Source organism: Aplysia californica, unplaced genomic scaffold, assembly GCF_000002075.1.
Source record: "Aplysia californica isolate F4 #8 unplaced genomic scaffold, AplCal3.0 scaffold00093, whole genome shotgun sequence".
Lineage (NCBI taxonomy): Eukaryota > Metazoa > Mollusca > Gastropoda > Aplysiida > Aplysiidae > Aplysia > Aplysia californica.
In genome coordinates, this window is record NW_004797363.1 from 893,953 (window position 1) to 915,527 (window position 21,575).

At 39.6% G+C, this 21,575-nt stretch overlaps 1 protein-coding gene across 8 annotated transcripts in view; it reads left to right on the forward strand.

Annotated features, from left to right (window-relative positions):
- The window catches only part of LOC101852538 (potassium voltage-gated channel subfamily H member 4), a 252,648-nt gene extending 231,797 nt beyond the window's left edge, over positions 1 to 20,851 (forward strand). For 7 of the 8 annotated variants that reach the window (XM_005094997.3, XM_013080627.2, XM_035968874.1 and 4 more), the window contains 8 exons: positions 1,234 to 1,433; positions 2,231 to 2,398; positions 2,863 to 2,944; positions 3,633 to 3,853; positions 6,278 to 6,570; positions 9,207 to 9,266; positions 15,576 to 15,796; positions 17,104 to 20,851. In XM_005094997.3, coding sequence (XP_005095054.1) covers positions 1,234 to 1,433; positions 2,231 to 2,398; positions 2,863 to 2,944; positions 3,633 to 3,853; positions 6,278 to 6,570; positions 9,207 to 9,266; positions 15,576 to 15,796; positions 17,104 to 18,878 — 3,020 coding nt within the window. In that variant the 3' untranslated portion in view covers positions 18,879 to 20,851. The remainder of the gene's footprint in view (positions 1 to 1,233; positions 1,434 to 2,230; positions 2,399 to 2,862; positions 2,945 to 3,632; positions 3,854 to 6,277; positions 6,571 to 9,206; positions 9,267 to 15,575; positions 15,797 to 17,103) is intronic. The other variant, XM_035968876.1, reaches the window with a different exon arrangement.
- The last annotated feature ends 724 nt before the right edge of the window (positions 20,852 to 21,575 follow it).

Sequence of the window (21,575 nt, forward strand, 5' to 3'; positions counted from 1 at the left end):
GCCCCCCCCCCCCCCCCCCCTTTTCCCCAAAAATCAACACAATTTTGATCATTCAAGAGGTGCGCTTTGACAATAACTGTCATTGCCCACTTGAGCTGAGAGGAATATTATAACATCCCAGCAGAAAAGCTGAAATACCTGATATAAATTCTCCCCACTCGGGAATTGAATTTCGGGTCCTCTGCTTGCGACGGCGAAGCACCGAAGAGCTATACCTCAGACGCTGGTGGGCAAAGATTAAATCGATTTTCAGGGAAGAAGAAAAAATCCCAATGACAGATAATTTGCCAGCAGAGTCACATATCTCGCTATTGTTTTGCCTTCTATTGTTATGGCTTATTGCTGTTTACACGAAAATCATTTTTGCGTGTGATAAAAGACTGAAGTACTAAAGCAAAATGGTCAAATGATAACACATTTAATATTAAAAAGATTGTCGCTCTAAACATACTGCAACATCTGAAGACAAAAAGGAAAAAAAATGATAGTGTCAAAAAAACAACAACAACCACACAATCCTTTTTGTCAAAGTCCCACCTTTCTAACACTGGCCTCTTAAAAGATTAGATCTTGTTAAAATAGCCGCTAAATGAATATTTCAACAGTTTTTAAAACCCAAAATCTTCTAGGAATTCTTCATGTAAAAGAAACAGAAAATCTCTGGATGCACATTTTCAGTTAGAAGGAAACTGTGGCATTACCAAATATTTCCCTGTAGTCTTCATGTGGTCAAATGAAGTCAAAATAGCTTTGAGGCTCACGAAAGTCTTTACGCGTTTCTTGGACAGTCTTCATCTAGTTTACGCCACGAAGAAAACCTCATAATCCCCGATTGTTAAGCTACTGGACTCGTAATCACGAGGTAGTGTGTCGGTAGTTCGAGGCTCAGGCCTGACTTTGTGTCCTTTGGGAAAGGCACTTTACAAGAATTTTCCTCGCTTCACCCAGACGTGAACGTGTACCCAGCCATAGGCAGTTAAAGATCGTTTCCGTCTGTTAGTATTCAAGCTCCAGTAAATTGGTTGCTCACATTCTACGCTTCTCGAAAAGTTAAAATGGTTTCAGAAATCCAACTGATGTGCTGGGGTAATAATTAAATTCTCATAGATTGTAAAGCGTTTATTGGAGCTTGCTGTTTAATGGTTATTTGTTCTATACAGATGCTCTTTATTATTTATTATCATATAGACAATCTGAAGCTTGAGAATTTTTTTTAAAATCCCTACAATACAGCCATCATGCATGCCGTTGTGTTCGGAAATGTGACAACGATCATTCAGAGGATGTACGCCCGCCGCGCCACCTTCCACTCCAAGACCAAAGACCTCAAGGATTTCTTCAGAATACACCACTTTCCCCGGCCTCTAAAACACAGGATACGGGATTACTTCCAAGCTATGTGGTCCATCAACAACGGGATTGATGTGAAAGAGGTTTGCGGTCGATTGTACTTGATGGATGGATGGATGGATGGATGGATGGATGGATGGATGGATGGATGGATGGATGGATGGATGGATGGATGGATGGATGGATGGATGCTTGGTTGGTTCGTTTGTCAGTCGATCGGTAGATCGGTTGGTCGGTCGAAGTACTCGTTGAACGACTTCCCTACGCTGGGATCGAACGCACGTCTTTAACGTGCAAAGGCGAAGGGTATCCTTAGAGCAGAGTTGCCAGTAAAAAAAGTTTCTTCCATGTTCATTTAGAATAACGACGAAGACCTTTATCACAAGAACACAGGTGCCGGTAAAATGTTTTGTTTCTATGTTCTGTTAAATATGATACATCAACAATAATAACAGTATAGGTATCACATCACAATAGGACGTGTAGCAGAAAGCACCATTCTTTTGGTCAAACAGATTATCTAATATGTACCATCAAGTCGATAGTATTTATTATGATTATTAGAAGCACTTTTCCAGCCGTATGTTTTCAATTTTAAACAGTTCAAGGAATTGATCGAGAGCCAAAGCATAATAAAAATGATTTTTTTTATTTAGCGGGTAAGTCTTTTATTTTACAAAAAAGATAGTTCAAATCAATTATTCACGTTTTGATTCAAAACACAGCCAAAGGTCATCCGAATGCAGAAAAAACCCCAACAAAAACCAAAACAGAATGTGAATATTTAACGCTCGCATTTTTTAAAGTCCATTTAGTTACCAAAGAGATGAACTACGTAGTTACTTTGACCTTGTTACCCTCATATTCGTGTCTATAACAGATTCTGAAAGACTTCCCTGAAGACATGAGAGGGGAGATTGGACTTCACCTTCATCGGGAGATTCTCTCTTTACCTATCTTCAAAGAGGCGCCGCCAGGATGTCTCAAGACAATTTCCCTGCACACTGAGAGATTTGTGTGTGGACCTGGAGAATTGATTATGAGGAAGGTAAACGTGGCTTATCGTGATATTTGCCTTAATAGCAGTGGAAGGTATTGTCATCATTTATTTTTTTCTTAACTTTAACTTCAAACCAAAAAAGGCAGCTTCTAGAACGTTGTCCAACTGATTTCCTGTATCCAGTTACTGCTTGGTGCTGTGTTGAATTTGAATTAGAGTACCATTTCTACGAATTCAAAGGTCTATCCGACTTAACCAGAAATCGAACTCTTAACTGTATGAATAAGTCTAGCGTCTTCCTACTCGACAAGGACGTCACTTCTCAAATTATTAGATTATTGATAGTATATATTTAAAAGTGCCACATATTGTACTACCACTCTGCCTCATAGAGCTATTTTACTTTACATTTTGTACCGTCACCAAAGCTTGTTGTAGTAAATTCAGTTCTAGTGGTGTTATGAGCTTTATGCTTTACCTTCGCTGTTTCCAAAAGTACTGTTTCTGTTTAGGGTGATGCAGTGAACTACCTCTACTATGTCTGTAGTGGAAGTATGGAAGTCCTCAAAGAAGACCAGGTGATTGCGATTTTAGGTACGCAAATGTCCCGTTATTTGTTCGTCGAAATAAAATAGTTACTACATAGTTTGTATGGCTATTTTGTCACCTTCTTTAAAACAGATCATAGGCATACACCTCTGATCATCATCCAGAACTACCGATGTGGCTATATCTATTGTTTTGACTATAAACAATCTATTATTTGAATTCTATTAGAAAGGCGTAACAAATTTTTATTGTGTTATTATGAGTTTTCAGAAGTTGAGCAAAACACACAGATTTCCCATATTAATAACGGAAAAGAAAACGATTCTGCAGTATCATAGGATATTGTTATGCGATATTTGACCGCATTTAAACCAGACTGCTGTGGTTTTCATAATAAACCATTACATTTGATTAGTGATACTGAGTTTAGCTGACAATATAATACCAATCAAACCGTTGTCCTGGTGTCTAACAAGAGACACAAGGAAAAAAATGCCTACTAAATCTTTCGAGCATCACTCTTATTTTTAAGGTTATCACTTTTCTGCACTCTATTTTAATTTTAATTTTATGGATGAGCTTTCAAAGTTATGCCCAACAAATACCAAGTTTTCTTAAATGTATCCAGTATAGCTTTTGTTTCAAACTTAATTACATAAAATGCAGCAATTTATTTCCCGATAACTGAGCCAAGCAACATTAATATACATGCCCATGTGTTTCCACCGATCAGGTAAGGGCGATATTTTCGGCACGGACCTGGACTACGATGACCCGGTCAGTATCAGCGGCTGTGACGTGCGATCCCTGGCTTACTGTGAGCTGCTGTGCATCCAGGTGAAAGGTCTGTGTGAGTCGATCTTACTGTACCCCGACTTCGCCGAGACGTTCAGCAGGGAGCTGCCCAACGATCTAACGTGCAATGTCCGGGAAGGACATGAGGACCATAGCGATGTGAGTACACGTATGGTAGCGGAGTGCTCAGCTGGGTAGGACCTTTTTTAAAAAAAATAAGTGTTTTACAATGCTCGCAACCAGGGGCGAAGGCTGACTTGTTTGACAGGGTAATCAAAGTGAAACGGGACCAGATATGGCCTGTAGATATGACACAAGAATCTTACTCGAGGCGGCGACTCTGAGTTGTGAATGAAAACAAATCCGGAATTCATATTGTATGTTCAACCGCCAAAATAATCGGGAAAGTATCTTATTAAATATCAGTTCCAAATAAAATTAAATTTAACTTTAGATGTGAATACATAAACACAAAGCAAAGAAGCAGAGATGTCAGTACTAGATCTATATGTTATAGAGCTACCAGTGAGTCTTTGGTAGAACATGACAATTATAATTTTTTAAATTTCACATTTGGCTGTTTTTGTTAGCCTTTCGCGGCCAGGAGCTGGTGTCATAATCGAGGTCACGATCTGATTATAGGACGGTAAAAAGTCGAGGAAAAAAAGCAAGCACTTGCAACAGTGAAGAGATTGTTAGGAGTTAGTTCCCCTCACATTTGTGAGGTAGACTCGACCAGTGTTGTTTAGCTGATATAATCAGGATGTGAGATTGATTATAACTGTGACCCCAAAGGGGTGAACAGGGTATATGTGGCAATGAAACAGCTTAGACTGCTATGCACATGTTCCCTTCAGCTATATTGGTAGACTCTTCCAGCCTCACTTTAAGCTTACTTAATCAAAGCTTGCGACTGCTTATGGAGTGGCCCGAGAGGGGTGAGGAGGCTATTTCTGTGGCCGTGAAACCGTTTTGAATGTTAGGCATACTGTTCATTGTTGATTACGAACGTCTTTTGACATTTAATTTAAGAGGTTTACGTTTATGGATGAATTTGACAGCGACAATGTTTCAAAATTAGGAAGAGAAGCAGTGATTATTTGAATATATAGACGCTTCGCCCCTGCCGCAACTACATAAGGCCATTTGAGCGCGTGGGACACATTAAACAATTTCAGTTGGTAGGAAATTTTGAATTTTGCCCGGGTGGCGGCTGAATCCTACTGTTATCGATTGTAGACCACCAAGGGATTTTTAACGAGCACAACGTGCACACGAGACCTCCGAAATTGTTCGCCCTTATCCGAGGAGGCTATGTGTAGATCTTACCTACCATATAAGGTCAGGGATGTGGGTGAAAGAAGGAGCCGAGGAGTAGCAGTAGAAAGACTGCAGAAAGAGTCAGGAGCCCAAATGAGGGGGTAAAGGTTAGGGGGAGGGGGCAAAAAGTGTAGACAAAAGCAGACGGCAGAACACGGTTAGAGAGCAGGAAAGGAGGGGAAAGGAGGGGAAAGGAGAAAATTTTGAGAGGAAACATTTTCCGTCGCTGTCCGGATTCGAGCCCCAGTACCTATTGAGAAGAGAGGCGAACACCGTCACCCCTCTATCACAAGAACCCCCCGGGTGGGACTAGATGACACACAAGGCTGAGAAACCTGAATAGCCCGGAATAAAAAAAGGAATTTGGCACCTGTAAAAGGGTGACCTTTACATGTGTACAAATATGAATGGGTTTTGTTCTACATAAAAAGCATGCAGAAGGAAGCTGATGCTCTTAAGTATGAAGATTTATTTTAGATACTGCATTATGAGTGTGTGGGAGGGGGGGGGGTACTCAGGACCGTGTTGGCAGCTATTGGAGAATTGGCCCGTCATTTACCCTTCTTTGAGCAAAATATACCTTTGAAAGAACTGTTTCTGACTCACTAAGAAACGGGAACTTGATTGGATCAGGTAAACATTGATAACGAACCCAACTCTGCACATCTGTCAAACAGGCTGTGTTAGAAATTCGATGTTTGAAAAATGGGCATTAGCTTTCACTGACAACGAACAGCAGTAGTTAGAGAAAAATCCAAAGTGCCTTAATTCTCCCGTCGAAACGTATCCTAACTAAAAACGAAAAAAAACCCACCCACCACAAAGCAGGCCTTTCAAATGCCCCGCGTTCATACTGGGCGACAGTTGTCTTCACTTCTTCAAAATTGTGCTCTCATTTTTGGACATCCTCTGGCACGTTTCACAGGAACGTTTTCTTCAAACATGTCTGTTATACATCAAGACTGTTCTGTCCTGTTATGTGAAAAAAGTATTTATTTTACCATCCTTGAACTGATTGTATCAAACTGTCAGTTTTATTTTATTTTACAATATTTAATTGACTCAGGTTTTGAAATGTACAGTTTGGACTTTTATTTACTTGCGTATTTTTAAACCAGCGTCGGTGGTGTGATTGTTATCTTTTTCTGTAGTCCGCAAAAGTCGTGAGAGTAAATGTGGCGAAAAACATGTGTTACATAATAATCTTAGTCCAATTGTCTCTTTAAAGTTATTTTATACTTCTGGCCTTTTTTTCTCCTGTAGGACGAATCCTCGACGGCAGCTCCTGTCATCACTCTTCCTTCAATCTCGGAAGACGAGGAAGAGGAGGATAACGATGAAGACAACAACAACGAGGAGGGCATGACGTGTAAAGAGCGCCCGAAATCGAATCAACATCGAGATGATGAAGAGGACGAGGCTGGTGAGGGAAGAGGCAATACTCCGTTGTCTCCATTGCTGGCTCAGTTCTCGCGAAGTGAATCTCATATGTCTAGCTCTGATTGGCTGGCAAGTAGAGGGAGATTGCCAAATGGGCACATCGCTTCAGCTCTGAGGTAATTTATCTATAAAAGATTTTTTAAAATATTTTCGTTCACTTCCTTGCATCTGCTAATTAAGTATTTCAGATCAATTAGACACAGCTTTGTACAACAATGTAGAGACCCAGTATTGTTTTTGGGAGTAGTTTCCAACTGATGCGTGCACCTTTTAAAAAATAACACAAAATTACTTTATGAGCACCTCGCTAACCCCAAAATGTAGTTTTGCATTTTGATCTTAATTGCATCCTTAGTTTAAATAGATGTATTTTAATTCACATGTGTTCCCATAGAGCCTTTTATAAACATGTAGGCCAAGCAGAGTCGCGCATTAGTTGAAAGCACATTCCAATTAACGTTAAATTTTTGATGTTTTTAATATCGTCATCCATCAATTTTTGGTATTGCAATGGTTTGTTGAAATATGAGACATATAGAAATTTAGAAAAAGTATATGAATTATATTAACTACCCAAACTTGTTTTCTCTTTTATGTACAACGTTAAATACAAGCTGTGCGATTCCATAATGAAAATAATCCTTGTAATCAAACATATAATATCCACTCTTCCAAACTTTCCCACAGACAAGAAAATATCTTTCAAAATTTCATGTCCGCTTTTCATGGACGTATCTGTTAATCCTTTTCCTTCACCCATAGACTTATCTGGACAGTCCCATTTTCTTTTCACTGTGCTTATGGTCAAATTAAGTCAAGTATTGTAACGCTGTCGATAGTTTGTCTTCCTGCTTATGTTTGTCTTTTGCCCTTCGAGTCCATATTTTGTCTCTGGTAATTTTTTTTTTTTTATTTGCACCACCGTAAAGCAATTAGAAAGTGACCGGAATACATGCAACAGGCTCAAAATGTTTATTGACACAAAGTTTGATATTTAGCATTATTTTTGAACGCCGTGGACTTCCAGTGTGTCCCTTGTGCGGCACAGTTAGAATTAAGGTTGTTTCACGAGCCTTCTTTGGAATTCTTCCCCTTTTCTGTGCCCAATATCTGATGGCCCAAATGGAGAAACCTTTTCTCTTATCAGTTCGTGTCACTGTCTTGAAAGGGACCCCAAACCTATGCGCACTGTTTATTCATATTTGTAGTTAAAAAAACAGGGAACTGCATATAAAGTACACATGTTTCATTATTGCTTAGCGTTTGCCTTCACTTAACGATTTCAACATGTGCTCATACATGATGATTCTTTCTTCCGTCATTCCGTCAACATTTTTAGCAGGGCGCGCAGTGCTCTACGCATCGCAAAACACACTTTTAGAGGGGTTTTTTCCCTTTTCTTTTCCCTGGAATTTGTAGCACGTCTGTATCAATTATAACCTTTTCTAGAATACATTTTTACTGCCGCGGTGGTGGATTGTGTACAAACGTATGATACCTTTCTAATTATTGTTTTAAAATCTATACTATTTTTTACTTTGGACTAAATACTATTGTTGTTCACCCAGTAGAATACTAAAATATCCTATGCAGAGTAAATTTGGAATTCCATAGGCTATTCATTGATGAGCCATTACATTCTTTCACGCAAAGAATATGAGGTGTAATAAGGTATCATTGTGTATTATACGTTTAGAAAATTGTCCTTGAGTGTCATCATTAAAGTGACGGTTTGGGGATTAGGAATAATATACTCACAGATCTGAAAATAAGAAGTCTGGGGGATGCTTTGCGTTGAAAGTAACAAGTAACCGATTAATGCATTTCTACACCCTTTTCGGCATTTTTTTTTTCAATTTAAACCTATTGTTTTGAAATTGACATGCATGCGATTGTTGTTACACAACCACATTGGTAGAACTGAGTACTGCCAAATTGGTTTAAGGCTCTCATACATCGTGATGCAACTGTTTGTAGATGGTCTCATATTAATTAAACACACAATGGTGTGCCAGTGAGTCAACTGTCCCTAATAATATGTGCACCTTGTTATGATTTAGTGAGTAGTATATCGATCTTCTTTATCTAGTTAATAATAGTTCTTTTGACGAACAGTCCGAACTAAGTACTCTGAACTTCTTACGCCTATGTAATTTTGACTTGAAGAAACTGTACAGTTTTAAGCTCAAGAGAAGATATCATTACTGCGGTATCTGTAAGAATAGTAGAACGTCATGTTGGGTTTTTTTTAATACACGACTATCTCAACTTAATAAAAACCACGCTGGATCTCGATAGTCTGGATTGCCCTGATTGTCCAGCCACTGTTTTCAGAGCATGGTGTTGATTCGGGGTCCTACCTCTTAAATAGGTAACGCCTTCATGAAGAAAGGGCTGTCAAACAAAACATAAAATTTAAACTGAAACTGTGACATTGTTTTTAATACCTGCTGATACCCCAGGCGAACATATGAGAATCAGGGGCAGGGTTTTATTAATTTTATCTGTTGTTGAACTTCTTGTCGTCTTCATTGTCTTTAATTATGTTTCTTCTTTATGTCAAAACGTTTATCGTGAATTCAAAAGCAAGGCTCTAAAGTCAAAAGATTCTATCTTCGGAGCAACATTGCTGGGGATAGAATCTTTTCACTTAAGGCCTTCAAATCCTGAAGCACGTTTATGCCAATATCAAGTCACCTTCCTTGTCTTTGGCGCAAGCGTGTATTGATTCTCTTACCATCCCTTCTGCTAGCCTACGTTTTGGAAAACACCAACAAAAGCTAAGACAGTGGATCAATAGAGCTAGAAAAAGGTAGTGCCTGTATCTTCTCGACTAGAACATGACTCGTGTATCGCATGTGTGCTTTTAATTCTTACTTTTCTTTCAGTCCTTCATCTCAAGCAATAATTATAGCTGTACTTTCTTTCCAGTTTTAAAGACTACTCTGTTCTCTTTGATGTGCTTCCGATACTTAATTTACTTTCGCTTAGCTTTTCTGTAGACGTAACTATATAATTTATGTTTACTAATACTATTCCATCCGTGTAGAAATGATTTTAAGCACTGTAAGTATGTGAAATTCTATTTTGATTACAATCAAACCTTTGTGTTCTATTAGATGCATGGTAGTATTGTATCCTCGTAATTGATATTCTGTTAAGATTGGCTATAAACCAAAAAAGACGACAACATATTTTTTTTTCTTCGTTTCGACTTCTGTATTGGCCTATAGAACTGATTTTTGTCTACTTCTTGCTTGTCAAGTTTTAATGCGTTACATTGTTTTACTAATAACTTCAACCTCATTTTTGCTGGTTCGTAGTGCTGTATGCTCTTGATTTGCTATGAAAATAGCAACTATGATGCGTGTCCCCGGCCCCAATCCCATTTAGTACATTCGTTTAATTCGTTACTGCTACCTGTGCACCACACAGAGTTTCAATGTTTTTACCTCTCCCGGCTTCCTCTTATCTGCGTTTTTAGTATCTCTCAAACCTCTAACCACACAAGGCTTAGCGAATAGCATTGAATGTGTATGCTACAAGAGGTTGCGTGGGATAGCACATCCTGAAAACAAAGACGGATATACATGCACTCGATAAAATACCTTCCTCTATCGGGAAGTGACTAAGATCCTTAATGTACAAAGCGAAAGCCCGGAAAAAGCAAAGTAAAATAACCCCCCACCCCCACCCCCACCCCAACCCACCCCCACACCACCCCAACCCACCCCCACACCACCCCACCCCAAAATCCACATTGTAATGCCTTCTTCATCAAGACGATCATATCTCACGGTTTCCTTTCCAGTAAGACATAGCTTGAACCCTATTAAGGGACCTAATTGTGACCCTTGATATTGCGCACAAGGTCATGCCGCACTCAATAGGAGGCTATACTATATCAGTGATTGCGAGAGTTACCACACTTAAGCCCTGACAAATGCACACCAAACACCCTTTATATAATCCTGGGTGTTACATTATGTAATATAAATATATTATGGGAATTGTATTTGTGGTAATCACGGACGATTGTGATACAACGTTTCTTTCTTCACACACTCAAATCTCTCATTTAGAGCATTCCAACAGCCTTCCTATACGCCATACTGCTTTAGTGTGTACATGGGAAAGGAGATAAAGGGAGAGAGAGGGGGCGGAGGGCGAGAGAGAAAGAGATCGAGAGAGAGAGAGGGATAGTGAGAGGGAGATAGAGAGAGAAAGGGGAAGAGAGAGAGAGAGAGAGAGAGAGAGAGAGAGAGAGAGAAAGAGAGAGAGAGACAAAGACAGAGACAGAGACAGAGACAAAGACATAGAAAATAGAGAGAGTGAGTGAGAAAGAGAGAGAGAGAGAGAGAGAGAGAGAGAGAGAGAGAGTGAGTGAGAAAGAGAGAGAGAGAGAGAGAGAGAGAGAGAGAGAGAGAGAGAGAGAGAGAGGGAGACAGAAAGATGATTGTACAGTTTATTATCTTTTCTTGTCCATACATTCATAACAAAGCATCTTCTCACATGCCTATATATTTCCGCTTTTGCCTTATTTATAGATGGCGTTCTTTGATTAGTAATACTATCGTTTTATATTTTTGCTTTTTTTCTCCTACGAATTCCATTCTGTTAACACATACATCTAGCTATGCATAAGCCAAAATCAGTGGAATATTTGACATAGATCTGGCAATGACTTTCTGATTTGTATTTTAGTAGCCTGAATATTATTCTTAGAATTTATTTTCGCCCACGCGTGAGAGTTGTTTTCCTGCACATATTATTTTCTTTCTTCATGATATATCTATCCTCTGCTGCTGTTGACTTTCAATCTACTGCTTTGTCTCGTCACCTTCATTCGCGCTGTTTTCTAGATTATTAAGTTTACATTATATTAATTATCTGTTCCTTCAGTAGTTGTCACTCTCACTGTTCCTTACGAAATGAGAATGTCATTTACTTAATAATTTGTTACAGCAGCTGTAATAAAAGTTCAGTTTCCCAAGCAGAAAATATGCAATATAAAACGAAATACAACAGTAATTAGTTATCGTACACTCCTCCCTCTTTTTTATAGCATAAACCACGAAAACTAATTTTATATGCCTTCGTATTACTAAAGCAAAAAAGGACTGGAGTCTGTTTTGCAAAGAAAGGGAAGAATGAATTACTTTTTTGTAGGAGGATTGCTTTTGCTTTAACATGCATAATAGTCTATTTCTTAAGATATTAGTGTTTTTGCACCCCCTTATACAAAATAGATAATCAGAGAGATGGGTTTCGACCCAACCTGCCAGGGACAATATAGGCTGACAGAGTTACATTATCCCACCAGAAATCCCTCTATATTTGATAAAATTACTCTCCATACGAAAATACGAAAATCAAGCTCAGGATTTCTGCTTGCGACAGCCAATTGCCTAATCGTAACACCACAGTCGCTGATAGAACAGTCTGGAATATAACATTCTAACACTGGAACAATATTATCAATTAATACGTCATTGCTGGTTGCCATAGTGCAGTGCCCCTTATTTAAGCTTGACGTGTCTGTCTTGTTCCAGGACCAACCCCAGGTGGTCACGTACATGTACCTTTAAATGTAGGGCACAACGTGAACGATATTGCTTGACATTAATTGTGAGCCTGAGCTCAATAACTACCCGGCAAATTTGGCTCTTTATGTCGATAACGATAGGATTATTAAGCTCAAATCTTTGAACATATCTTGGATGTAGTGGTCAAGCAGTTGATTCTAAACTTACCTTACCTACCTGTTATAATTAATCCTAAGTATACAATATATATATATATATATATATATATATATATATATATATATATATATATATATATATATATATATATATATATATATAAATTGTGTTCGTCTACTTACCCATAGCCCTGGCCAGTCTATTTCAACATGTATTTTCTAGTGACTGCGAGTGTACAATAATTCAAGGTACCTGACTAACCTTTATAAATTAAAAAAACTTCACATTATTATAAATGTAAATCGCAGGTCTATGATTATAAAACTATTAGTTGTTCTGCCTAACACCTCATGGAGTTTCATTGCATGTCATTTAGGCATGTGTCTGTGTGTGTCTGTGAGCGTGCGCGTATGCGTGAGCGTTTTGCATGGGTTTTTGCTTGTTACGCCTTTTGGCAGAATACATCCAGCCGAGCCAGAATTTATCTGACCTAATGATGTCTCCGAGAAATTTTAATGAGTGTCTTTCTATATAAGCATGCTTATCTACTAACATGTTTTTATTACCGATGCAAATAAGGTGATACTAAAACGGTTTTTACATAATAATTATAAACTTTGCCAGTAAATTAGTGGCTGTTATAGGATTCACGTCAACCGAATAAATATTCAACAATTCTTGGCAAATAGTTTTCTGAAAATGAGAAAACAAGGAAGGGAGGGGGGTGGGGGTAAATCTTTTAAAAGGTAACACAAATATTTTCGGGAAACTATAGAACGCCGATAAAAGAGTAATAGATAACATGTATACACTTTTGTTCTGGCAGTGCATTCATGCAGCTGCGTTCTTTATCACTGAATGTCGTCCCCCAATACATGCAAAAGCCATTGGTGGTTTGATTAGGTAACATTTGATTCAATAATATATTTAACTATAAAACTGTACAGCTATATATATGATTGCACACGTTCAACATTGAGACGTGCCGTCTCGTTGGCAGGCTGTATCCAATATATTGGAGGAAGCACATAGAGCTAAACAATTATTTTAACAAGATAAAACATGTTCCTGAATCTCTGAAACTTAATTTTCTTCTTTTAAAATCAAGACAAATTTTGATGTACATTTGGGAATGGTGGATAATATGCTAGTAATCTTTCATAATATTGTCTTTTGTTTTGACGTGATGACTGCCGAAATGCCTAACTTGTATGACCAGCTTATTCATGGTTATTTTGGGTCTGTGATTTTTTTAAAAGTTTGAAGCAGCCACTGTGCATATTGCAAAACGAACTTGAATGCAGTCTGTGCATTATGTGCTTGATGCTGGAGTATAATATTATACCGCCCTGAAGATCTTTGTTCACCTTCGTTTTTTATGACAGGTGCTTAACTATGTGAACCTCATTAATTTATAAAATGTCGACTACAGATAGTTAAGTGGGAAGATCATACCTTTGCAACACACTTTGGTGTTAAATTTTAAAAAAAACCATGTAATGCGAGAATTTTGTTACTGTGTGTATATGCTAATTCCCAAGTAGAGAGAAAATGTAGATGTAGAACACGAAATAGAGAAAATTTTGTGTTCAAGATTAGATATCACTCGTGTATGGTTAAAGAGTATATTATTTGATAATGACTTTTGTAATTGCGTTTTGTAGAATATCAGATGAGAGACATGCATTAATTGATACAAACGTTGGGTGCTTTTGTTTTGTTTAATCTTTTATCTTCATACAGCCGAGTTCCGGTTTACCGATGGATCGTTTTGTAAAATTTCAGTGGGACTGGCAGCGGCGTAATGTGTTTTTAAAAAATTCCACTCTGACATTATCGTAAATTTAATTGTTTGGGACTTTTGAATAACTTGCTTTTGAAATGGACGTGAAAATAGCGTGTGCTTGAAATTGAGGAAACTGCAGCTTTATGGACATCTAATACCGATATCATAGGATCTATAATTTGAGGCTTCAAGGGAACTGTTAGCTAGTTATCGTTTTTTTATATAAAAACAACAACAATAAAGCACATTTCAACATAGACATAGGACAATAATATGCCAAACACACTGGTAGAGAGGTGTAAATAGCAATTTCTTCTTTTGATCTTGTTAAACTATAGATACCGGTACCGTGATTCATCACCTAACGTTATGAAAATAATTTAAGATCAATTAAAGTTTTATTTGACTGTGTTACTGTATCTGAAAAGCAGTATCTATTTGACAATTTTAAAAACTATGGTTTTTGCAGTCAACTAAATTCTGGAATAAATGTCAATTTAATGGCGTTCTTTGCTTTGACTAACCTTGTTCCTTTCAAAATATGTTCTTCGTTATGCATGGTATCTCCAAAAGGTTTATAAACTTTCATTTATATTGACAAGTTCAGTGATAAATTTCATGACCAAAACGGACTATCCCAGCAGTTATTGTTTTTTTTTAATTTTTTAAATCTCTTCTCCTTACGACTTAAAGCAATTTTGTTGCTAACATTGATTTATCTTTTCAATGTTATTGTTGATTTCAGAAAATACGGGTACTATTCATGGCATACAATAATATAATACATAACTGAATTTAAACATTACATTTAAACACTTATGGAATCTCCAATTTTCCTACTTTACAAGTATGATTCATAATGTTCTAAGAAAAGACCCTTTTTGTTGTTTACTTTCCATACCGCAAAATGGTCGTTTTTGCAAATTTTAATAGAGTAATTAATCATTTTCAGTTAAACACTGTATGTTTATCTTCAAGCCTAAAAAACCACATTTTTAAAGATATTAAACAAATATTTCTACTTCGTAGATCTATAGTTTGGTTCTCAAAGTTCATCGGCATCGATAAACACGCCACTATGCATTCATTGGATACAAACTAATATTTCCTCTCAGTAGGGTACATCACACTTTAATATGATCTGGCAATTTATTTTCGAAGTATGGACTTAAAATTCGTGATATTATCTTTATATTTACATGACAGCGCGATTGACTTATGTTTTTGTGCATGTGTGTGTATGTATGTACGTATGCGCGCGCTTTTGTGTGTGTGTGTGTGTGTGTGTGTGTGTGTGTGTGTGTGTGAGGGTGTGAGAGGTTGTGTGAGGGTGTGTGTATGTGCGTGTGTGTTAATGTTTGTGAGCCTTGTGCATACGTGTCTTGTAATCTGAAAGACAACATCAAAAATCAATTAAGCTCGTACTGCATGGTAAAATTTTTAAGAGATTTCCCCAATTCCCGCACGTTAGTTTTAATGTCTCACTGAAACGAACATTTCGTTTTTCTTGTAACAACCGACATTATTGAAAACCAACAGCACTCTACTCAGTAACCCCCTGTTGTCTGTTATCTTGCTTGACATGAACAACTTCTCTGAGACTCTTGACTACTGTTTATGCAATTTTCAGAGACGACGTCCCTCCCACTCCAGCCTCCCCTAGCGTCCCAACCACGCCCACAACCCCGGTTGGTCACGTGAGCCAGAGGCCCAAACTGGGCCCGGTGACCCCGAGCCTGTCCTCCCTCGCCCTCCGAAGGACAGCAGCGGCCAGCAGCACAAGGCTCATGCACCGACGAGCGGCCAGGGATAAGCTCAAGCCGTGCAGGACGCTGCCCACTCTCAACACTGGTAGGCTGTGTTTTAGGAGGGAAAAACAAACATAAATACCACGCACACGCATGTACATATTCACTTACACACACACACACACACACATACACACACATACACACACACACACACACACACACACACACACACACACACACACATTCACACATATACACATATATACACACAAACATACGCACTCATACACATACACAAAATCACACACATACATGCACATAAATACACATACACGCACACAGAGAGAGAGAGAGAGACAGAGAGAGAGAGAGAGAGAGAGAGAGAGAGAGAGAGAGAGAGAGAGAGAGAGAGAGAGAGAGAGAGAGAGAGAGAAGGGGGATACACGGTTTTATTAAATCGTTGTTTTTGTGAAGTCTTCACTAATTGGCCCTTGGAGGAAATAAGACCGTTTGAGGCCTTTAAGCCTTTTGCGAAGTCAACCACGTTTTCTTTTGTTTCAAAAGTAATATTTCTTTTTTTGTATTATATTATTATGTCTGATTTCTTCTTAGTACTAGAAATAAGGAACACTAGTACGTAATAGGTGAAAATGGTCTTAGTGAGTTTCGGTCTTTTTTATAGCAAAAAGGGATACATAGCTATGATATTACGCGCGACAGCAGTACGACACTCCCCCCCCCCCCCCAACCCCATTACATACAATAATAAAGAGTAATAACAAAGATCTGAGAAATAGGGGAGGACGTAGAGTTTAAATTATGGAAAAAAATACAACAACAACTTAGTATACCTAGATTTTTTACATACTACTATGTTATATACTGGTAGATGTTTGTTTTCTTTTCTTCTTCCCTTCATTTTTTCCTTCGGAATGATAAAGATATTGGCTACTTGGCTGGAGAATAGATATTAATCATCGCAGACAGTACAAAATAGATATCATCGCAGACAGTACAATGCCATATAGCTGCCCCTCTCTCCTCTCCAGGATTCATGAAAGGGTTGGCTTGCTGAGCGGGCCAGTTATCAGCTGGAATCCGCCTGGCTTTTCAAAAAATGTCTATTTGGGATTACCTAAAAGAGAAGTAATAGAATCGAAATTGAAGGTGTTCGGCTGGATGTGATTAGCATTGTATTTCCTTTCATACGACTGCCGTCCTCTTTTCTCCTTCTTTTTGGTGTTTGTTACTCTCCTGTAACACCTCTAATCTTTGACACTTACAATGCATGACCAAAATATGTTGCAGATGCCTTTAAACTTTTACTAACGAAAATGTGTCAAAGTTCTCTAATTTACCTTTCCTTCCTTCACGCACTGATGTATTTCTCTCTGTTCCCCCCCTCAGTGTCTTCAGAGCGCTCTGTGGAGCAGGTGATGGTTCACACGTTACAGATGGAGCTGGAGGGCACACGTGACACTGTCATAGGCCTGGAGCGACGCCTGGACGACCTTCACGAAGACCTCTCATCCATCTCCCGCAATGTTGACAGCTTGCTCCGCCTCGTCTCGCAGAGCCCTGCCCCCATGTATATGTCAAGCCACAGCTTACAGCCTTCTTACAACGCTTCGCCTTCGCCCCACCCGCACGGTTTGTACGCCACGCCCAGTTTTTATTTCAGCCAGTCGACAGATACAGGCGGTGAATGCGACACACGAGATTCAGCCAGCCTGCGATCCACGTCGTCTCCCGCTCCGGAGATCTGGCCAACTTCTGCGGGACTCCATGGCCGCAATGATCATTTCCTGGCACCTCTACAACTACAAAGGGGAGTGGCTACTCCAAGCCCACTCCCCAGTCCACGAATCAGCTTCAGCCCTAGCCCCATGTCCCATTACCTGCCACCTATGCCCCGACCGAGCATGGCTAATCCTAATATCACGACAGCCAGTACCTCGTCAAACACAACAAGTAACAACAGCGCTTCGAACACGAACAATTCCGGAGCAAGTGAACTCCGTGGCGGTCAGAGTCATAGCTTAGCGTCAATAACAGACACCAACAACACAACGCCACCCTCCAGCAGACTGAGTGAAGGAACTGACTCTATATCCTCACCACCAGCGTCTGCAGGGCTTCTCTCATCCAGATCAAAACCTGATTCACCTCAGGTCGGAGCAGCCCGCCATGCCTCATTACGCCCATCCAACCTCTCACCTCTACATCCCCGTCGTGGGAAATCGCTGTTTTCCTCTTCAAAACATTCTCGTTCTGTCATGGACTTTGGAGCGAGAAAACCAGCCCTAGATCTCAACCTGACACCGTCGTCACTGACCATGAGTCCATTAGCACTCGATCATTCCTCTCACGGTTTCCAAGACGAGTACTACAAACTCACCCAGCTTGAACCGTGTGACGCAGAAACTGGCCACTGCCAAAAGGCAGACGCTATCCGGTTATCAAACCAGGACTTAACGTCAATAGTTTCTCCTCACAACGCAACAACATCCGTCTTAGGAAGCAGCCCTCAGCAAAAATCTTCGTCAGCCTCTCAAAAAGACTTCTTCACCTTCCCATCTCCAGACCAATCGCCTCCCGCCCAAAGCAGCGGGGACACAACAGCACCCCTGGTCAAATCATCTCCCTCGTCCACTGCGCAACTTTCTCCGACGAATGGCGGAAACCAACGATTGCCTTTACGAAAGTCGCCAACGACAAAACTAAATTCGCCCTCTGATGGATGCCCAGCCCATGGGGATGAAAGTGATAAACGCCTTTCAGGCCCTGCGGATAGAAGCAACCAGCAACAGCTGGGTGGCCAGGGCTTCACGACAGGGCACTCAGGGTCACATCTGCCTCAGAACTCAAGTCATAGAGAGTTACGGAACAATTTCAATTCCATCGATTCAGGTGCACTCACGGAATTCCACGCATGCGCATCGAAACCTCAAAGCACTTCCTTGTCCACTCTCCCGCTGTTGACGTCCTTACAGCCTTGCGCTGACGGGAAGTTCCCGCGATCAGTCTCAGCCTTAAACTTGCCCGGACCCGCTCGGACTCGCGTGAAATCATCTGATGACGTCAGAGGAGGAGTCTGTGACGTAGCACATATGGTTGTAGCACCATTAAGTCGTCCAGAGTCCATTTCTGACCTACAGATTGAGCATACCACGAATGTGTGATGCTATTTCTTCACCGATAACTATTTGAACCACAAACGCACAGCGATATTCACATCTTCTCAATCCATGTTTACGGTCAATAATTGCTCTGTTGCTTACATTCATTATATTTTGTTTACAAGATCCTAATAATATCGCTGTACCACGATTTGGTCAAACTACACATTTATTTAAACAGGAGTAGCATCTGTAAAATGAGACAATAGGCTACAATTTATTAAAGATATAAAAGTGAGTGAGGTAGGTTTAGTATCATCGCAAGGGTCCCATTGAAGGCCGCAGAAATAGCAGGTACGAAAACGTTGAGATTCATACTAAGAAATACGCCTCCGCAAGAGTTTCTTTTAATCTTGACGATAAGATGAAAAGCTAGAACACCTTAGCTAGGTTCTGTATTCCCAAATAAGCACTGTTTCATAGCACATTAATTGATATCTTTCTTCAGACTACAAAGTTTATATCTTTCTACGCAAACATCATTGCACCGAAGCACAATCACTCTTTTGGTTTCTACTTTTTATAGCTAGATGATACCCCAATCCATCATTACATGGCATACATTTCACGGAATCCTTATGGAGTTGTGATACCACTATGTCTTTCTAGAATTGGAACGTAAATAGTTCATGTACCTATATTATACGTTGGTGTGTTTTGAGCTTTTATTATGACTACCCATGTTCGAATTTAGAGTCAAGATTGAGTTAATGAAACCCCCCTAGAAAGTTTGTTAAAGGACAACCCTACCCTTCCATAACCTCATTGGTATAATGTAATTAAATTTAATCTTCAGCTCTCTGAATGTAATATTGGATATTGCATGAATGTCTCGTCCACTAGGACGACACCAGCGGTGTTACTGCACAGTGCCCTTACTTTTATAACATTTTGTATTCAAACCCATCGAAGGCCATAACTGCCTTTGTTGTGCTGTGTGTTTCCAGCCTCAAGAATAATAGAACTTAAAAAACATTGCTTTATTTCGCAATCGATGTTCTCATTTTTTTTTCAAATCATAGATCTGTGCAGATCAAGTAAAGGTCAAAGAAGACAGTTGGTGGAAGTGCCAGTGGTCTCCATCTGTGAACACTCTGCGTACGAAACCGGTCAGCCCCAGAACCCGTTTGTTCATTGTAACGGGGTGTTTTCCCTGCAATTTGCATACATAGGAGCCCGTACGAAAATAGAAAATCGCCTCAGAATCTAGAGCTGCGGCAATAAAGTTTTCAAAGCTACTTTGTTGTATACTGAGCGCGGACTGGATTGAAGGGAGATGGGTTGGCGTGGACTATCGGGTTATGAAATCTACACGCACATGTGTGCTAAACCAAAACGTTTATTTAAGCTCTCAAGTAAGCTCTACCGAGCCGATCAGTCACTAAGACGTTTTCGATTGGTACAATCAATTGCTCTTCTCATTTGGCCAAACAAGTTTGTTTTTCTTTTACTTATTAGACAATCCGACTCTGTATTTATTGATCACACTGAGTGGAAATAAACACGAAGACATGGGAAGGCCCAATTTAGAAAATACCCCACTTACCTTTATAGATTGTTTAGGCCTGAAGCAGCCACGTTAAGTCTGTCTTTGCATACATGTAATTCTTTCAAATCGATCAGGTCTTCTGTGAGGTGAGGTCCAAATGTATTGCATTGTGGAGAAATCAGGCGTTCGACAATGTTTGGGCATATGGAGCGATATGTGGGGAGATAAAGCTTATGTCTTGTCTAGGACGGAAAAAATACCCATCTATCTTAAATATAAGTCAAGATATTTGCAATTTGAGGGGGTGGGATTCGACGGTGTCGGAGGTAAAATTAGCAAGATGATGATCACCAAACTTTGGTGACATCCAAAGCTAGAGAATCTTTGGAAACAGTTAAAAAGTTACGTTTTTGTGCCTTTGGTCAACGTTTGCCATACTACTACATGTACTACGTATAAATAGACATAAATGCTGTTGAGCTAAAAAGAAATCGATAAAAGTTGACCAACGGACAGAAAGCATGCCGGTTTTTCCGATTTCGCTATTTTTACGAGCGCCTAATTTCGCCTCAAGGTCTCCCGTATTGTATAAGCACCTCTAAAAGTCACCATTTTGACGTCACAGAATACGTGTCTGTGGTGTAGCGGTTCGGCGCTTTGCTGTCCAACACATGTGACCCGAGCTCTATTCCCGAGTGGGGAGAGTATTTTTATCCAGTATCTTGAGCTTTCTGCTGTGATGTTGTACCCGTATCAGCCCGAATTTGCCCTGCCTGACATGGTAGAAAGTCCGCCTCCTAAGTGATCTAAAATTGTGTCGATGGAAGAGTAAAAACACCTAGCTGACCAAGCCCGCCGTACACAAAGAGTAAACTTAGACATGGTACAATAGTTACTAGCCCTCTTCTAACAGAGGGTGTCTTTTCCCAAATCATACCCTTTAGAGTGAAGTGTAGCTGCCTTCGAAAGTCATTCGAAGACAAGGAAGAGAATGGGATTTTGAATAGCAACGATGCATTATCACAAGATCTCCACAATGTACATAATACACAAGGCGTGGGTCCAGGAAACTGCTGTATATGCATAGTAATTTAATGTTTATTTATTCTCATGATTTTTCAACACGTGTGAGGGTGAGTGTATGTGTGTGTTTGTGTGTGTACTTGTTTGTGTGTCTTTGTGTGTGTGTGTGTGTGTGTGTGTGTGTGTTT